At 41.8% G+C, this 12737-nt stretch overlaps 1 protein-coding gene across 10 annotated transcripts in view; it reads right to left on the reverse strand.

Moving 5' to 3' along the window:
• The window catches only part of BNC2 (basonuclin zinc finger protein 2), a 415468-nt gene that overhangs the window by 103302 nt on the left and 299429 nt on the right, over positions 1-12737 (reverse strand). For all 10 annotated transcript variants that reach the window (XR_014559322.1, XM_083718498.1, XM_083718501.1 and 7 more), the window contains one exon: positions 11120-11355. Coding sequence is in view for 9 of the 10 variants with exons in the window: in XM_083718498.1 (XP_083574624.1) it covers positions 11120-11355 (236 nt within the window). In the remaining variant the exon portion in view is untranslated. The remainder of the gene's footprint in view (positions 1-11119; positions 11356-12737) is intronic.

Here is a 12737-nt window from a genome sequence, read left to right on the forward strand (position 1 = left end):
AGTAGGTCTTAGCTGAATACAACAGGACCACACATTTCCTGCTGAGACAACATTAAGATTCTACTGCTCACACATTTTTTCCCTGCCATAAAAATGGCTATGGGTAGTTTTAGAATGTTAAAGCTATGCCCAAAATTCTGATTCAGAACTTTTCAATTCAAAGCAACCTTTGTTGCTTTTCATTCTTTTCTTTAACCCTAGAACTTGCAGTTATTGGTTACCGGTGTCTTACACAGCCAAATGAGCAATTATTGGGAATAATTTTACAGATGCTGGGAACGCTGCACAACAAAATATAAATGAAGCAAACAGAAATACAAAGTTTTAGAACACATTCTAAAACATTCTTACGTGTTAATGGGAGGGGAAATCTATGTTCTCCTCACTATATATTTTATTTTATTTTTAAAAATCTGTCCATATCAATTTTAAACTTATTAAGCATTAAAAGCCATTTCTCGCTATCTTCAGCACTGCACTTCTGACTTCCTTGAAGGCAACAATAAGTGTTAATGACATTTACCCCTTCTGATAAGAGTCATTCTCACTTCACTATTATTCCTTGTTATTGCATAGGACAGGCACTAGCAGTGCATTGAAAGATCAGTGCTGGGAGACAAACAGCTCCCCTTGAGATGTCTTAGACTTCAAGAAAAAGCACTAAATCAATGTATGCTAGAGAAACAAAAAGTCTGATTCTTTTGGGACCTTCACAGTTTTTAAAAAGTCACTGTGGCCCTAAAATTTCAAGACTGCCTAAAGACAGTGCCATTAGCATACCACAAATGAAAACTAGTCCCTAAATTTCAAAAATTCAGGTACATAAGTGTCTAAATGGGATAAAAAACCCAAGCCCGCTCCAGTCATTAGAAAAGCTTGTGACATTTACTAAAGATTGGAAACGTCCCATAGACTTTTTGCATGAAAAAGGAAAAGAAATAAAGACATTTGGATTTGAGGAAAATAATGCTTGTTTATAGAAAGTGGTTTTGTTGAGTGATCTCTTGGAGTGGATGGAGGAGCGTCTCCACACCCATCATTCAGCCCAGACACTGAGGTCCAGCTCCGAGGGCCTTCTGGCAGTTCCCTCCCTGCGAGAAGGGAGGTTACAGAGAACCAGGCAGAGGGCCTTCTCGGTGGTGGCACCTGCCCTGTGGAACGACCTCCCATCAGATGTCAAGGAGATGAAGAACTATCTTACTTTTAGAAGACATCACAATGCAGCCTTGTACAGGGAAGATTTTAATGTTTGATGTTTTATCATGTTTTTAATATTCTGTTGGGAACCGCCCAGAATGGTTGGGGAAACCCAGCCACATGGGCAGGGAATAAGAAAATAATAATAATAATAATAATAATAATAATAATAATAATAATAATAATATGATATAGTAATTGCAGTAATCAACCAGAGTCTTGAGCTTACCCACAGTCAAGTAAGTCCCACTGAAATCAGCAGGCGGTTGGTGGAAGGAGCATGGCTCTTTGCACGCAGGAAGTCCCATCTTCAGTCTCTAAGCCAGGCATAGGCAAACTTGGCCCTCTAGATGTTTTGCGACTACAACTCCCATGATCCCTAGCTAACAGGACCAGTGGTCAAGGATGATGGGAATTGTAGTCCCAAAACATCTGGAGGGCCGAGTTTGCCTGTGCCTGCCCTAAGCATCTCTAGTTAGGACAGATAAAGACTACCGTCTAAATCCTGAATTGCTGTTTGTAGTCAGTATAGACCAGGTGGGCAGGGTATAAATAATAAAATTGTTGTTGTTGTTCATATAAAGTGGACAGAGGAAAAATCAGAAGTTCCTTAGTTGCTGAACTTTATCTTTTCTTCTTTCTCTTTCTCTCTCTTTTCTACTCCTTTCTCTTTCTCTCTCTTTTTCTCTATGTTTTTATCTTATTTAGATTAATGTTGGATTAAAAAGAAGATATTTGAGAATAAGTTGGGTATTTTTCTTTATAAACTCTAATAAAAATTATTTTAAAAAGCAAGGAAAAGATTATGACACTGAAAGGTTCAGAAATAACATGTTGTTGAATGGGTATGACCTTTTCACTTATTCAGGTACACAGAGTTTCACGTGGCAAGGCTTCCATACAAAGGCAGTTTGTGTTGGCATTATGTTTCACCTCCCACCTATACAATACTGAATGAGATATTTCCTTTAGAGTATGTCCAGTTGGCAACTTTCCATAAGGCACCCACTCAGATGATGCAAAAGGCAAGTAAGGAGCCATGGGATGAATGTAAGAAGTGAGCTTACAGCAGTCCCATGAAAGTCCCTGTTGGCCAACATATAACCAAAGTCTAGATCAGGGGTAGTCAACTTTTTTTATACCTACCGCCCACTAATGCATCTTTCTTGATGGTAAAAATTTCCTTACCGCCCACCAGTGCTCGATAGAAGGAGGATTCAGCTTGTGCTGTAGAACCCCCTACCGCCCACCTAGAATCCTGAAATGCCCACTAATGGATGGTAGGGACCACCCAGGTCTAGATGGTCTGGTCTAGATGATGTCTGCTGTTCCTGTGAGATTTTAGAGATCAGAAAGAGTACAGTGGTATCTTGGTTTATAACCATAATCTGTTCCGGAGGTCCGTTAGCAAACCAAAGGAGGTTGGAACCCAAGGCACGCTTTCGCCAATGGAGCCTCCAAAAATGTTTTGTTCGCAATCCAAAAAAAAGGGTTGTAATCCAAAAAAAGGTTGCAAACCAGGACACACACTTCCGGGTTTGATGTGTTTGTAATCCAAACCGTATGCAAACCAAGGTACCACTGTAGACCCAAATCCACCAAATGACAGTCAATTAGGCATGCCCATACTTGACACCAGTGACTCTCATAAATGACTTTACTGAGCATGCCCAAGAGAACAGATAAGTCTTCACTGCTGACACCCATGGGTGCTGTTTGGCAAGTTAACCTGAAGAAAAACAGCAGGGTTCCACTCTGAAACTTTGTGTAGAATCAGGCTCCCTTTCAAATAAGTTTTATGATTGGATATTTATTTGGGGCTTTTTTTAAAAAAAAGAATTTGGATAAAAGCCACAAATGTTTAAGCAAATTGTATTAAGCTTGATCTTATTTAAATGTTTGAAATCAAACTATAGACCCCTTTTTACATTAAACCTGATGTTTTGTTTGCCTTGATGGCCTTGATCACTAGAATAGCAAAGGGCAGTATGATAAAATACTCCTTGTTATGTGCTGTGGGTTTGTGATTTTTTTAATAACAGCTGCTGCAAAATAAATACAGACCATGAACTCCAGTCCTGGCACGTAAACAGCTTTACAATGTGGTTTTTATGAAGGAAGCACACATGGTTGTGGCTTCGCTTGGAGAGGCTTTCAGTGTCTGTGCCCCAGTAATTCTACCCCACTGTGTTAGGGCTCATCTTTTACACCTTCCCAGAGGAAGCTGGACAGAGGCCTATTAGGTGCATTGCACCATCAAAACAGAAAGAGGGGCACAAAGCTTAGCTATGACAGAATGAATGCTCTGGAGCATGTGCCAGTCTCCAGCGTGGTTTACACAGTTCTGTTGCTGACACCACACTCAGTTGCGCTTCAATGTGCAGCCCATCTGCGTTAAGCCCTCTCTTCCAGGATCGCCAGGACTGGAGTTATGCTCCCTCCTCCTAAACCACAAACTGTAGCCAAGAACAAACCTTGGCTACAGATAAGTGTTCAACACAAGAGAGCTAAAGAAGATCTTGGAATCCTTGGCTTAACTGCTGTGCCACACTGAGGACCGAGAGGAGAAAGTGGCTGCAGTCTCCTTGCTGGAAGCCGGCACATTCATGCTCAGCCAATGCCATGGTTTAGCTTAGCAAGATGAATGTGAATGTGAATGTCTGCAAGATCGGCAGCAGGAGGGATATCGTGCCTCCATGGCTTGTTTGTGGGCTTCCATGCAGCATATGGCTAAGAAAAAATATTCTAGACAGGATGGCTCCATGGCATATCCAAGAGTGCCGTTCTCTTCTTTCTCTGCTGCTATGAAAAGCTGATTCATGCTTTCACTGTTTTTATCTTTGACAGAAATGTTAGGTTGATTGAAAATGCAAATGCACAATTAATAGCATTAATTAACCTTCATTGTGGATACAAAGTTTATATTGCTGCAATATTGCACACAGACATATATTACATTTATTAAGGGGGCCAAATGGGTTTAAATATGAGCTAATAAAAGCTTTGCTGTAGTCTGTGAGAGTTCGCCCACACTTCAACACACCTCAACCGGTGATACTCTGCTACCCAAGTTATGTACATATGCATAAAATTACAGTAACCAAGTAACAGGCATGCTTGCCCAGGTTCCTTACCATATCTCATTGCCCAGCAACACAATCTACAGCCAACTGCTAACCAAGTCAATATGTTTGGTAAGGCTCGTAACAGCTGTTCTAACTTGCCTAGATAATTATTCTCCTATAACCCAGCAAATATTCAGTACACTGTTGTCAAGCATAATAATCACACTGAAGCCTTGAAGGCTATGGTGTGATTGAACTTTAGCCAGATAAAGTGACCTTTAACCTAATGGCGTGTTATAGGGCTTTACAGCATTCAACTATGTGGCTCGCAGTGTAGCTGTTAACAATCCTGTATATATAAGGGCCTAACTACACATGATGCTAAATGTGTCATTGGCAATCATACCTGTGGTTTGTTTATTTAATATAGTGAGGGCAGGAGGGGGGTTTTCCAGAGATCACAGTGTGCAGGAAGGGGAAGTTTAAGCCTACCTTCCACAGCTGCAATACAGGAGAATCACCCCCATACAGCACTTAGAGAAGGGAGAAAAGGGTTCGGACTGGAGCCAATGGGAAGTTTTCTTCTATTGCTCATTGAAGCAGAGGGAGGGAGGGAGTAATTTCTCCCAAAATCATGGCTGGGAAAGGAAGGGTTAAACCTCCCCGCCCCATGCAATGAGGTCCCTATAGAAAATTGGGTACATGTAAACTAAACAAAAGCCACGAATGCAATTGCTTGGAAATGCATTTAAAGGTAAAGGTAAAGGGACCATTAGGTCCAGTCATGACTGACTCTGGGGTTGCGGCGCTCATCTTGCTTTATTGGCCGAGGGAGCCGGCGTACAGCTTCCAGGTCATGTGGCCAGCATGACTAAGCCGCTTCTGGCAGACCAGAGCAGCGTACGGAAACGCTGTTTACCTTCCCGCCGGAGCTGTACCTATTTATCTACTTGCACTTTGACGTGCTTTCGAACTGCTGGGTTGGCAGGAGCAGGGACCGAGCAACGGGAGCTCACCCCTTCGCGGGGATTCGAACTGCCGACCTTCCGATCGGCAAGTCCTAGGCTCTGTGGTTTAACCCACAGCGCCACCCGCGTCCCTTGGAAATGCATTTAGTATCACCTATAGTTGGGTTGTAGGTGTTTCGGATTCCACAGTAAAGATGTGAGAGCTGCTTAGCTGTGCAAATATCCCACAGTGCAGCTGTAACTTTAAAAAACTCATCAAAACATGGGTAGGGCCCCAGGTTGGTGGTGGAGGACATTCAATCCCTGGAATTCCTCCAGGTAGATCTAAGAAAGATTCCCACCTGAAACCTTGGAGAGCCGCTGAGGCTCAATGTAAATAATACTGAGCTAGCTAGACCAATATAATTCAGCAAAAGACAGCTTCCTCAGGAAGTGCAAAGAGGACAGAAAGTGCCTCACACATCCCACCCTCAATCCAGTCTCAGGGTCCCTCCCAACTCTACAATTCTATGATTCTAAGTCCAGCTTGAGCAATTAGCCTCTCCCAGGCCTTGACTTTAAGAACAGCAGAAGAAGCTGGGAAGGGAGAAGAGGAATTCAAGCGCAGCCTGACTCCCTCCTTTGGCAATCTCCACAGAATTTTAGCTTAATGGTTGCCAACAATTTGATTTTAATTAATTTTTATAATGAAATGTTTTTAGAATCTTATACTATTTTATTGTTGTTAGCCACCCTGAGCCCGGCTTCGGCTTGGGAGGGCGGGATATAAATAATAATAATCATCATCATCATCATCATCATGTTAAAAAAATAATTTTATAAGTTGTGTGTCTTTGTTTCTCAATCTGATCCTTTTACACAGTTTTTGTATGTATTGTGATAGTTTATGCATTATGACCTGCAGTTATTTTTTTAATTGATAATAGTTTAATAATTATTTATTGTAATTGTTAAGAACAAATTTCTGTTTAATTATTATTTGCTGACATTTTGAGTTAATTCTATAGTGCACTATTATATTCTAATAGATTGTTGAATATTACTTTATTTGATATACAGTGGACCCTCTGGATACGGATTTAATTCGTTCCGGGGGTTAGTGCGCACCTTGAAAAATCCATAACTAGAGGCACGACTTCTGCGCATGCCACAGCGTGATAGAGCACTTCTGCACATGTGTGCAATGTGCAGAGCACTTCTGCGCATGCGCAAGCGACAAAACTTGGAAAAATACTTCCAGGTTTGCCACTTTCGCATCCCAAAGATTACGTATCCAGAGAGGTACGTAACCTGAGGGTCCACTGTAGGTCATTCCATTTTAAAGTTATGTTTTCTTACGGCTTTTCTGCATTGGATCAGAGTATTATAAGGTGTGTGTTCTTTGTTGTATATTTTGTTGCTGCAAACTGCCTTGTGTATAGTAATACAGAAAGGCGGACTACACATTAACAGTGGAGTGGAATGGAATGGAAAGGAAAGGAAAGGCCTAACTTGCTTTAACCAAGCTTCCTATGTTCCTAAAGTAAATTGTCAGGGTTCTGACCACCTGATTGTCAATCCTGATCATAGTTAGTTATCAAAGACCTATAGGTGACAACCATATCCATATGTCATGTTATACAGTGGTACCTCAGGTTACATACGCTTCAGGTTACAGACTCCGCTAACCCAGAAATAGTGCTTCAGGTTAAGAACTTTGCTTCAGGATGAGAACAGAAATCGGGCTCCGGCGGCGCGGCGGCAGCAGGAGGCCCCATTAGCTAAAGTGGTGCTTCAAGTTAAGAACAGTTTCAGGTTAAGAACGGACCTCCGGAACGAATTAAGTACTTAACCTGAGGTACCACTGTATTATAGTTTGTTTCTGTGCCAACTTTTGGCCACAACGTATACAATATAGTGCAATTTAATACAGAAATATCTCAAAAACCAAATACTTCCATCCCCTTGCTGGAGGGCAGGGGAAGAAGGATCCCAAACATGGGAGAAAGAGCAGTAGCAAGGATCCTGGGTGGTGTTGGTGAGAAAGCATGGTACCCGTTCTTAAAAAGTTTTAGTGCTGGAGAAGTGTCTTTGCTGTTTATGATGCAACAGAACTAACAGTCTGCAACATGTTATGCTGCAGATCAGTCCTGCAGATATACAGTCATCCCAACAGGTAATTAAAAAGCAGGCATTGGCCTCCTTCTGCAACACCTACTCACTACAATGTGATGACCCCCCCTCCCATTTATCATGAAGAAGTTACAGAATCTAGTCTTTGAAAACTGTGGTTTTTTAAAAGTGATTTTCGCTCTTGAAAATAAATGCATTTTAAGCTCCACATAGAAAACTAGTCTGCTTACGATACTAGCCTTTTTACTCACCTTTTATTATTCAGACCCCAGGAATTTACACTTAAGTGCATAAGCACACATGGCATCGTTTAAGCGAGAAATGTACATCTGTGTTCACAAGGCATAGGCCTCAATCTAAAGCATATGTACGTGAAGGCACATATCCACATTTTCAGAGAAGAGGGGAAAATCAGCGATAATCTTTACATAGGATTTTTTAAAATTACATTTTAAAGCACCCGTAATCATTTAACCCTTAAAAGCAAGTTTATAACATTTTAACAACTTATTCTAATATATTTGCGATGCTTTGTATGGTAGTCTCAGTTTGTCCAAAGCTCTTGAGGATAGAGTGAAAACAGGAAAGGAAAAGATTATTAGAATCTATCTAACATTTAGGCTTCAGTATTGTTGGCATCCACATAAATTTCATTCAGAGTAGGTAAGCAAAGCAGAACACTGAAATAGGGAACAGGCTCGTTTCTCACAAGATGTATAACACCTGTATATTGTGCCTCATATTTCAGGTTCTAGAAATTATAGAAACCTACCCTTTCTTTAAAAAAAACACACAAATGACAATCTGGGGATTTGGGGATTGTAATTCATAGGAGAGTTGGACTGTCCTCCATTTCCCAATCGAAGCTGGCACCGTGATGCGTAAGATTATATTCTACTGATTTCAATGGAAATGATAACTTATGCTGCCTTGGAACGTGAAAGATGGAACTGTTCCAGAGTTCAAAACAAGTCATAACTACTATGGTATAAATCCAACATGTACACAGCAAATGAATGTGCTGCTTCCACTGATCAAAAGGATGTAGTATGGGGTAGGAAGTCCCTTTTCACCTGTTCCCATAGGAGCCAACTCCTAGGGGCCATGGGGGCTTTGGCCCCCACAATAAAATATTTGAGGGGGCCAGGCCCCCCAAAGTTGATGGGCATTCCCATTCAAATGGTGTGTGCACACTTTGTCATGAGATCGATTGTGCGGGGTGGGGCTTACCTGAGCCCCCACAATGTTTTATTCAAGTTGGCACTCCTGCCTGTTCCAAAGGGAAAATGTCCCTATTTTGCTTTTTTGGAGAAATGCATTTCAAGCATGTTACTATGTACATGCACTGAAGTTGTGGGTCTTCCTCTGGGTCTCTGGGGAGCCGATGCATCTTGACTCTAGCATAGTAAAGGTAAAGGTAAAGGTACCCCTGCCCGTACGGGCCAGTCTTGACAGACTCTGGGGTTGTGCGCCCATCTCACTCAAGAGGCCAGGGGCCAGCGCTGTCCGGAGACACTTCCGGGTCACGTGGCCAGCGTGACATCGCTGCTCTGGCGAGCCAGAGCCGCACACGGAAACGCCATTTACCTTCCCGCTGGTAAGCGGGCCCTATTTATCTCCTTGCACCCGGGGGTGCTTTCGAACTGCTAGGTTGGCAGGCGCTGGGACCGAGCAGCAGGAGCGCACCCCGCCACAGGGATTCGAACCGCCGACATTTCGATCGGCAAGTCCTAGGCGCTGAGGCTTTTACCCACAGCGCCACCTGCGTCCCATTTGACTCTAGCATACAAGCACATAAATGCCAACACATGGGCACAAAATGCCAGCTCGTCTCTGTTTTCCACCCACCCTGAGTGGTCTAGCTGAATACAAACTTGATCGCGGCTGCTTTCTTTTTACAAAACTTCCTAATGCTTAGCAGCATGTTCAATCTCACAACCGATCTGGTTGCAACTCAGACACATCCTGCAACATTTACCAATGAGTAGAAGTAGGCACACACAGCAAGGAGAAGAGACTTCGTCAATGTATGATGTGGAGGCAAGTATGCTTCAGGTAGCAATGGAGGGCAGAACATGAGTATTACAAATACCCAAGAGTCTGCGTAATGTGAAACGTGCTCAGATCAGAAACCTCCACCAACCCTGGTCATAATGAAGTTTGCATTAAGGTATTTAAGGCTGCAGCGCTAAGCATTTTTACCAGTAAGTAAGCCACACTATGTGGACTTACCTCTGAGTAAAAAGGCACTGGATGACATTGCAAGAGTGACTGAAGGTGCACACTGCCAGCTGAATGCTGTTGCTTCTGTGTTCAGCTGGCAACAATTGGAGTTGTCTCATTCCCCCCCCCCCCCCCCGCCGCCTTTAAAAGGACAACCAGCAGCTTAATGCACCTGAGACAGCTCCACATGATTGTTTAAACACAGGAGGCTTTCTTTCTTTCTTTTTCCCAATCACAGAAGGCTTGCTGGACATTATTCTCTCTTCACTACTTGCTTTAGGCTGCTATCAATACAAACTTACCTGGAAGTAAGCCCCACTGAACTCAATGGGCTTATTTCTGTACAGACATTTTAAGGAATCCATGGCATAATGATACTGATATGTGTTAATTGTTAAAAAGGTTAACACAGGGTTGCCATATTTCAAAAAGTAAAAACCAGGGCACCCTGAAAGTTGTTGAGTGATTGACTCATCTAAGATCCAGGACAAAGTTCATAAATTTCCCCCGGACGTCAATTCCACCTTTGAAATCCCTGTGAAAATCCCAGGAAAATCTGGATGTATGACAGGCCTAGTTAACAACTTGCGGGGTGGAAATCTTGTGGTTTTCAATTTAGGCTGTAGAGAACAATGGTGGGACTTTAAACCTTGGCTGGATTCCTGTAGAAGGGCTTTCCATACCATCATATGAACAAATACTACTAGGAGCAAACTACTAGGAATACCTTTTCAGTACCACTAACCACAATGAAATTTTACATGAAACCTATGTATTCTAAGGGAATGCAATTAATACACTTTGGCCATTCATTTGTATTAATCTTCCAGACCCTAAACCATAGCTGATGAACATGGTATGTGTGTACAGTCAAGAGGGCTAATTCATGTGAGCTAAAGATAATTTAATTTGAACTCTCATTTTTCTCATTCTTTAATAATGTTTATTTCAAGCTCAGTCCATGAGAGCTACATGTCTTCCTTGATTATTATAGGAATACGGAGATCTTTGAGGGTCTATAAAACATTTGCGAGTCATCGGCTGCTTTAGGATCGTTGCTGTTATACGGGTGGGATTCAGTCACACACCAACAAACTCAGGTTTACACAGTTAAAGTGGATTTGGCACACTTGCACAACAAGCTTGTGAGTAAGGAAAGAGAATTTCTGTACTAAGGAAAGTGGTGAGAAAATGCACTGAAAAAGAGTGGGGTGGCGTTTGTCTGGACATTGCATGACCTCACCAAAAACCAAATCAGAATCAATGCTCAATAAGCTGTGGATATTGTATAAACTTTGTACAAACAGGGATGGATAAACAGGTAATCTGGAAGAAACTGTATGCTCTTCCCCACCCCAGCATTCCTGCTATGCTGTAAAGATATACAATATGAATGTTATTGGGTACTTCTCCATAGCAGTAAGATTGGTCAAAACTTTCATTAGCAACACTTCCCCTTCCCTCCCATAGAATTCATCCTACACTGCAAATAAGTGGCGACGCTAAGAGGTCCGGTTTTTAGTTCATTCGCCCATGCACTAGGTTGGTTCCTACCTGAAGGATGTAACCCCGAACGTAGTCCCGAAGTGTCCAGCCCAAACCATGCAGGATGTGCAACACTTCTTCCTGTTTCAAGACGCTGAAGAGTCGGTCCAGCAATATCTTCAGTCTCACCGGAACGGCCTGAGTCCCGTAGAGCATTAGGCTGCTGATGTCAAACACTACATTGGATTGTACAATCTCCACTTGAGTTGGGTGGTACAGATGCTGTGTGCTAAGCTTGTCCAAAGCTAGGAGGGAAGAAGACAGAGGGTTGAGGAAAATCTAGCACATAAGTACAGTGTGAATTTCTACACAGAGGCCTCAGTGGGAGTTATTGCTAAACAAAAAAAGGAGTGGGGAGAGAACCTGAAGGCAAGGTGGATAAAACACATATTATTTGGATGTGGTACCATCATGGATTTCAAATCCCTGCTAGACACTGGTAGGCAACATATACAACATATACAGTGGATCCTCCGGATATGAACTTAATTTGTCCGGGGGTCCTTATGTACCCCAAAAAGTCCACAACATGAGGTGCTGATTCTGTGCATGCACATGGCATGATAGAGCACTTCTGCGAATGTGTGCACAGCAACCTGGAAGTATACATTTCTGGGTTTGCTGCGTTCGCAACCCGAAAGTTATGTTACCCAGAGGTAACATAACCCGAGGGTCCACTGTATATTTTAAACTGAATTTCTTGTGACCTCCTTTAAAAACACTTTTATGGCTCAATACCTTAATTATTAAAAGAGGAAGAACAGATGAAACATACTTCAACAACAGTGGCATTCACTAAGAAACTGTCACAAGCAATAGAATTTAATAATATGGATGAACTTTTAATCGCTTAAAAAATTTTAGCTTACCATGTTGCCTGGAAGACAATTTTGTTATGCATAGGTGCAAATTCAATTGCACACCTATGCAACAACACTTTCCTAGAATCATGCCCTCTTGCTTCCTTCCCCCCTTTTCTCCATAAACTCCAAAAGCAGCCTAACCTTCTGAAAGACCCACTTTTTGTCATATAAGCATAAGGACTAAATAACCAGACTTAACACAACTTCCTAAATGTGGTAACCTATGTAACCTATGGGTTAGAAAAATGCCCAGAAGTTCTAGTTTTGAATTGTTCAGTTTACTTCTAGAAGACAGAAAACCAGAGATTACAGCATTAGTCGCAAAAGTTTGCACAACAGCCTAGAAAATACGTCAGTTGTTCTTACCTCCTGGGTCAGCGTAGACCATTTATCTCACTTTTAAATTACTAAGTCTTCAATTTTTGTTTTTCCTTTTCCTTTATTTTATCCTTAGTAGTATTTGTTGTATTAAATAGAGTACAGTGGATTTTAATATATATCAGCATCTCTATACTAAAAATGGAGGGGATCGACCCATTCCTGGTCTGTATCGATTTTTCAATGTGCTAATTCATTATTTACTTATTAGTTAAATTTATGTCTTGCCCTTCCTCCAAAAGGATCCCAGGGTGGCAGGTCCATTCTGTACTGTTTCTGCATTAATCTGATATATTTGTACAAAATTTTGATGCATGCAATTGGACAACGTTTTGTTAGAAAACATATACCTCTTTTGGAAGCAAAATCTGAAGGATGGTACTGCA

This window comes from Podarcis gaigeae, assembly GCF_964106915.1.
Source record: "Podarcis gaigeae genome assembly, chromosome: 17".
Classification (NCBI taxonomy): domain Eukaryota; kingdom Metazoa; phylum Chordata; class Lepidosauria; order Squamata; family Lacertidae; genus Podarcis; species Podarcis gaigeae.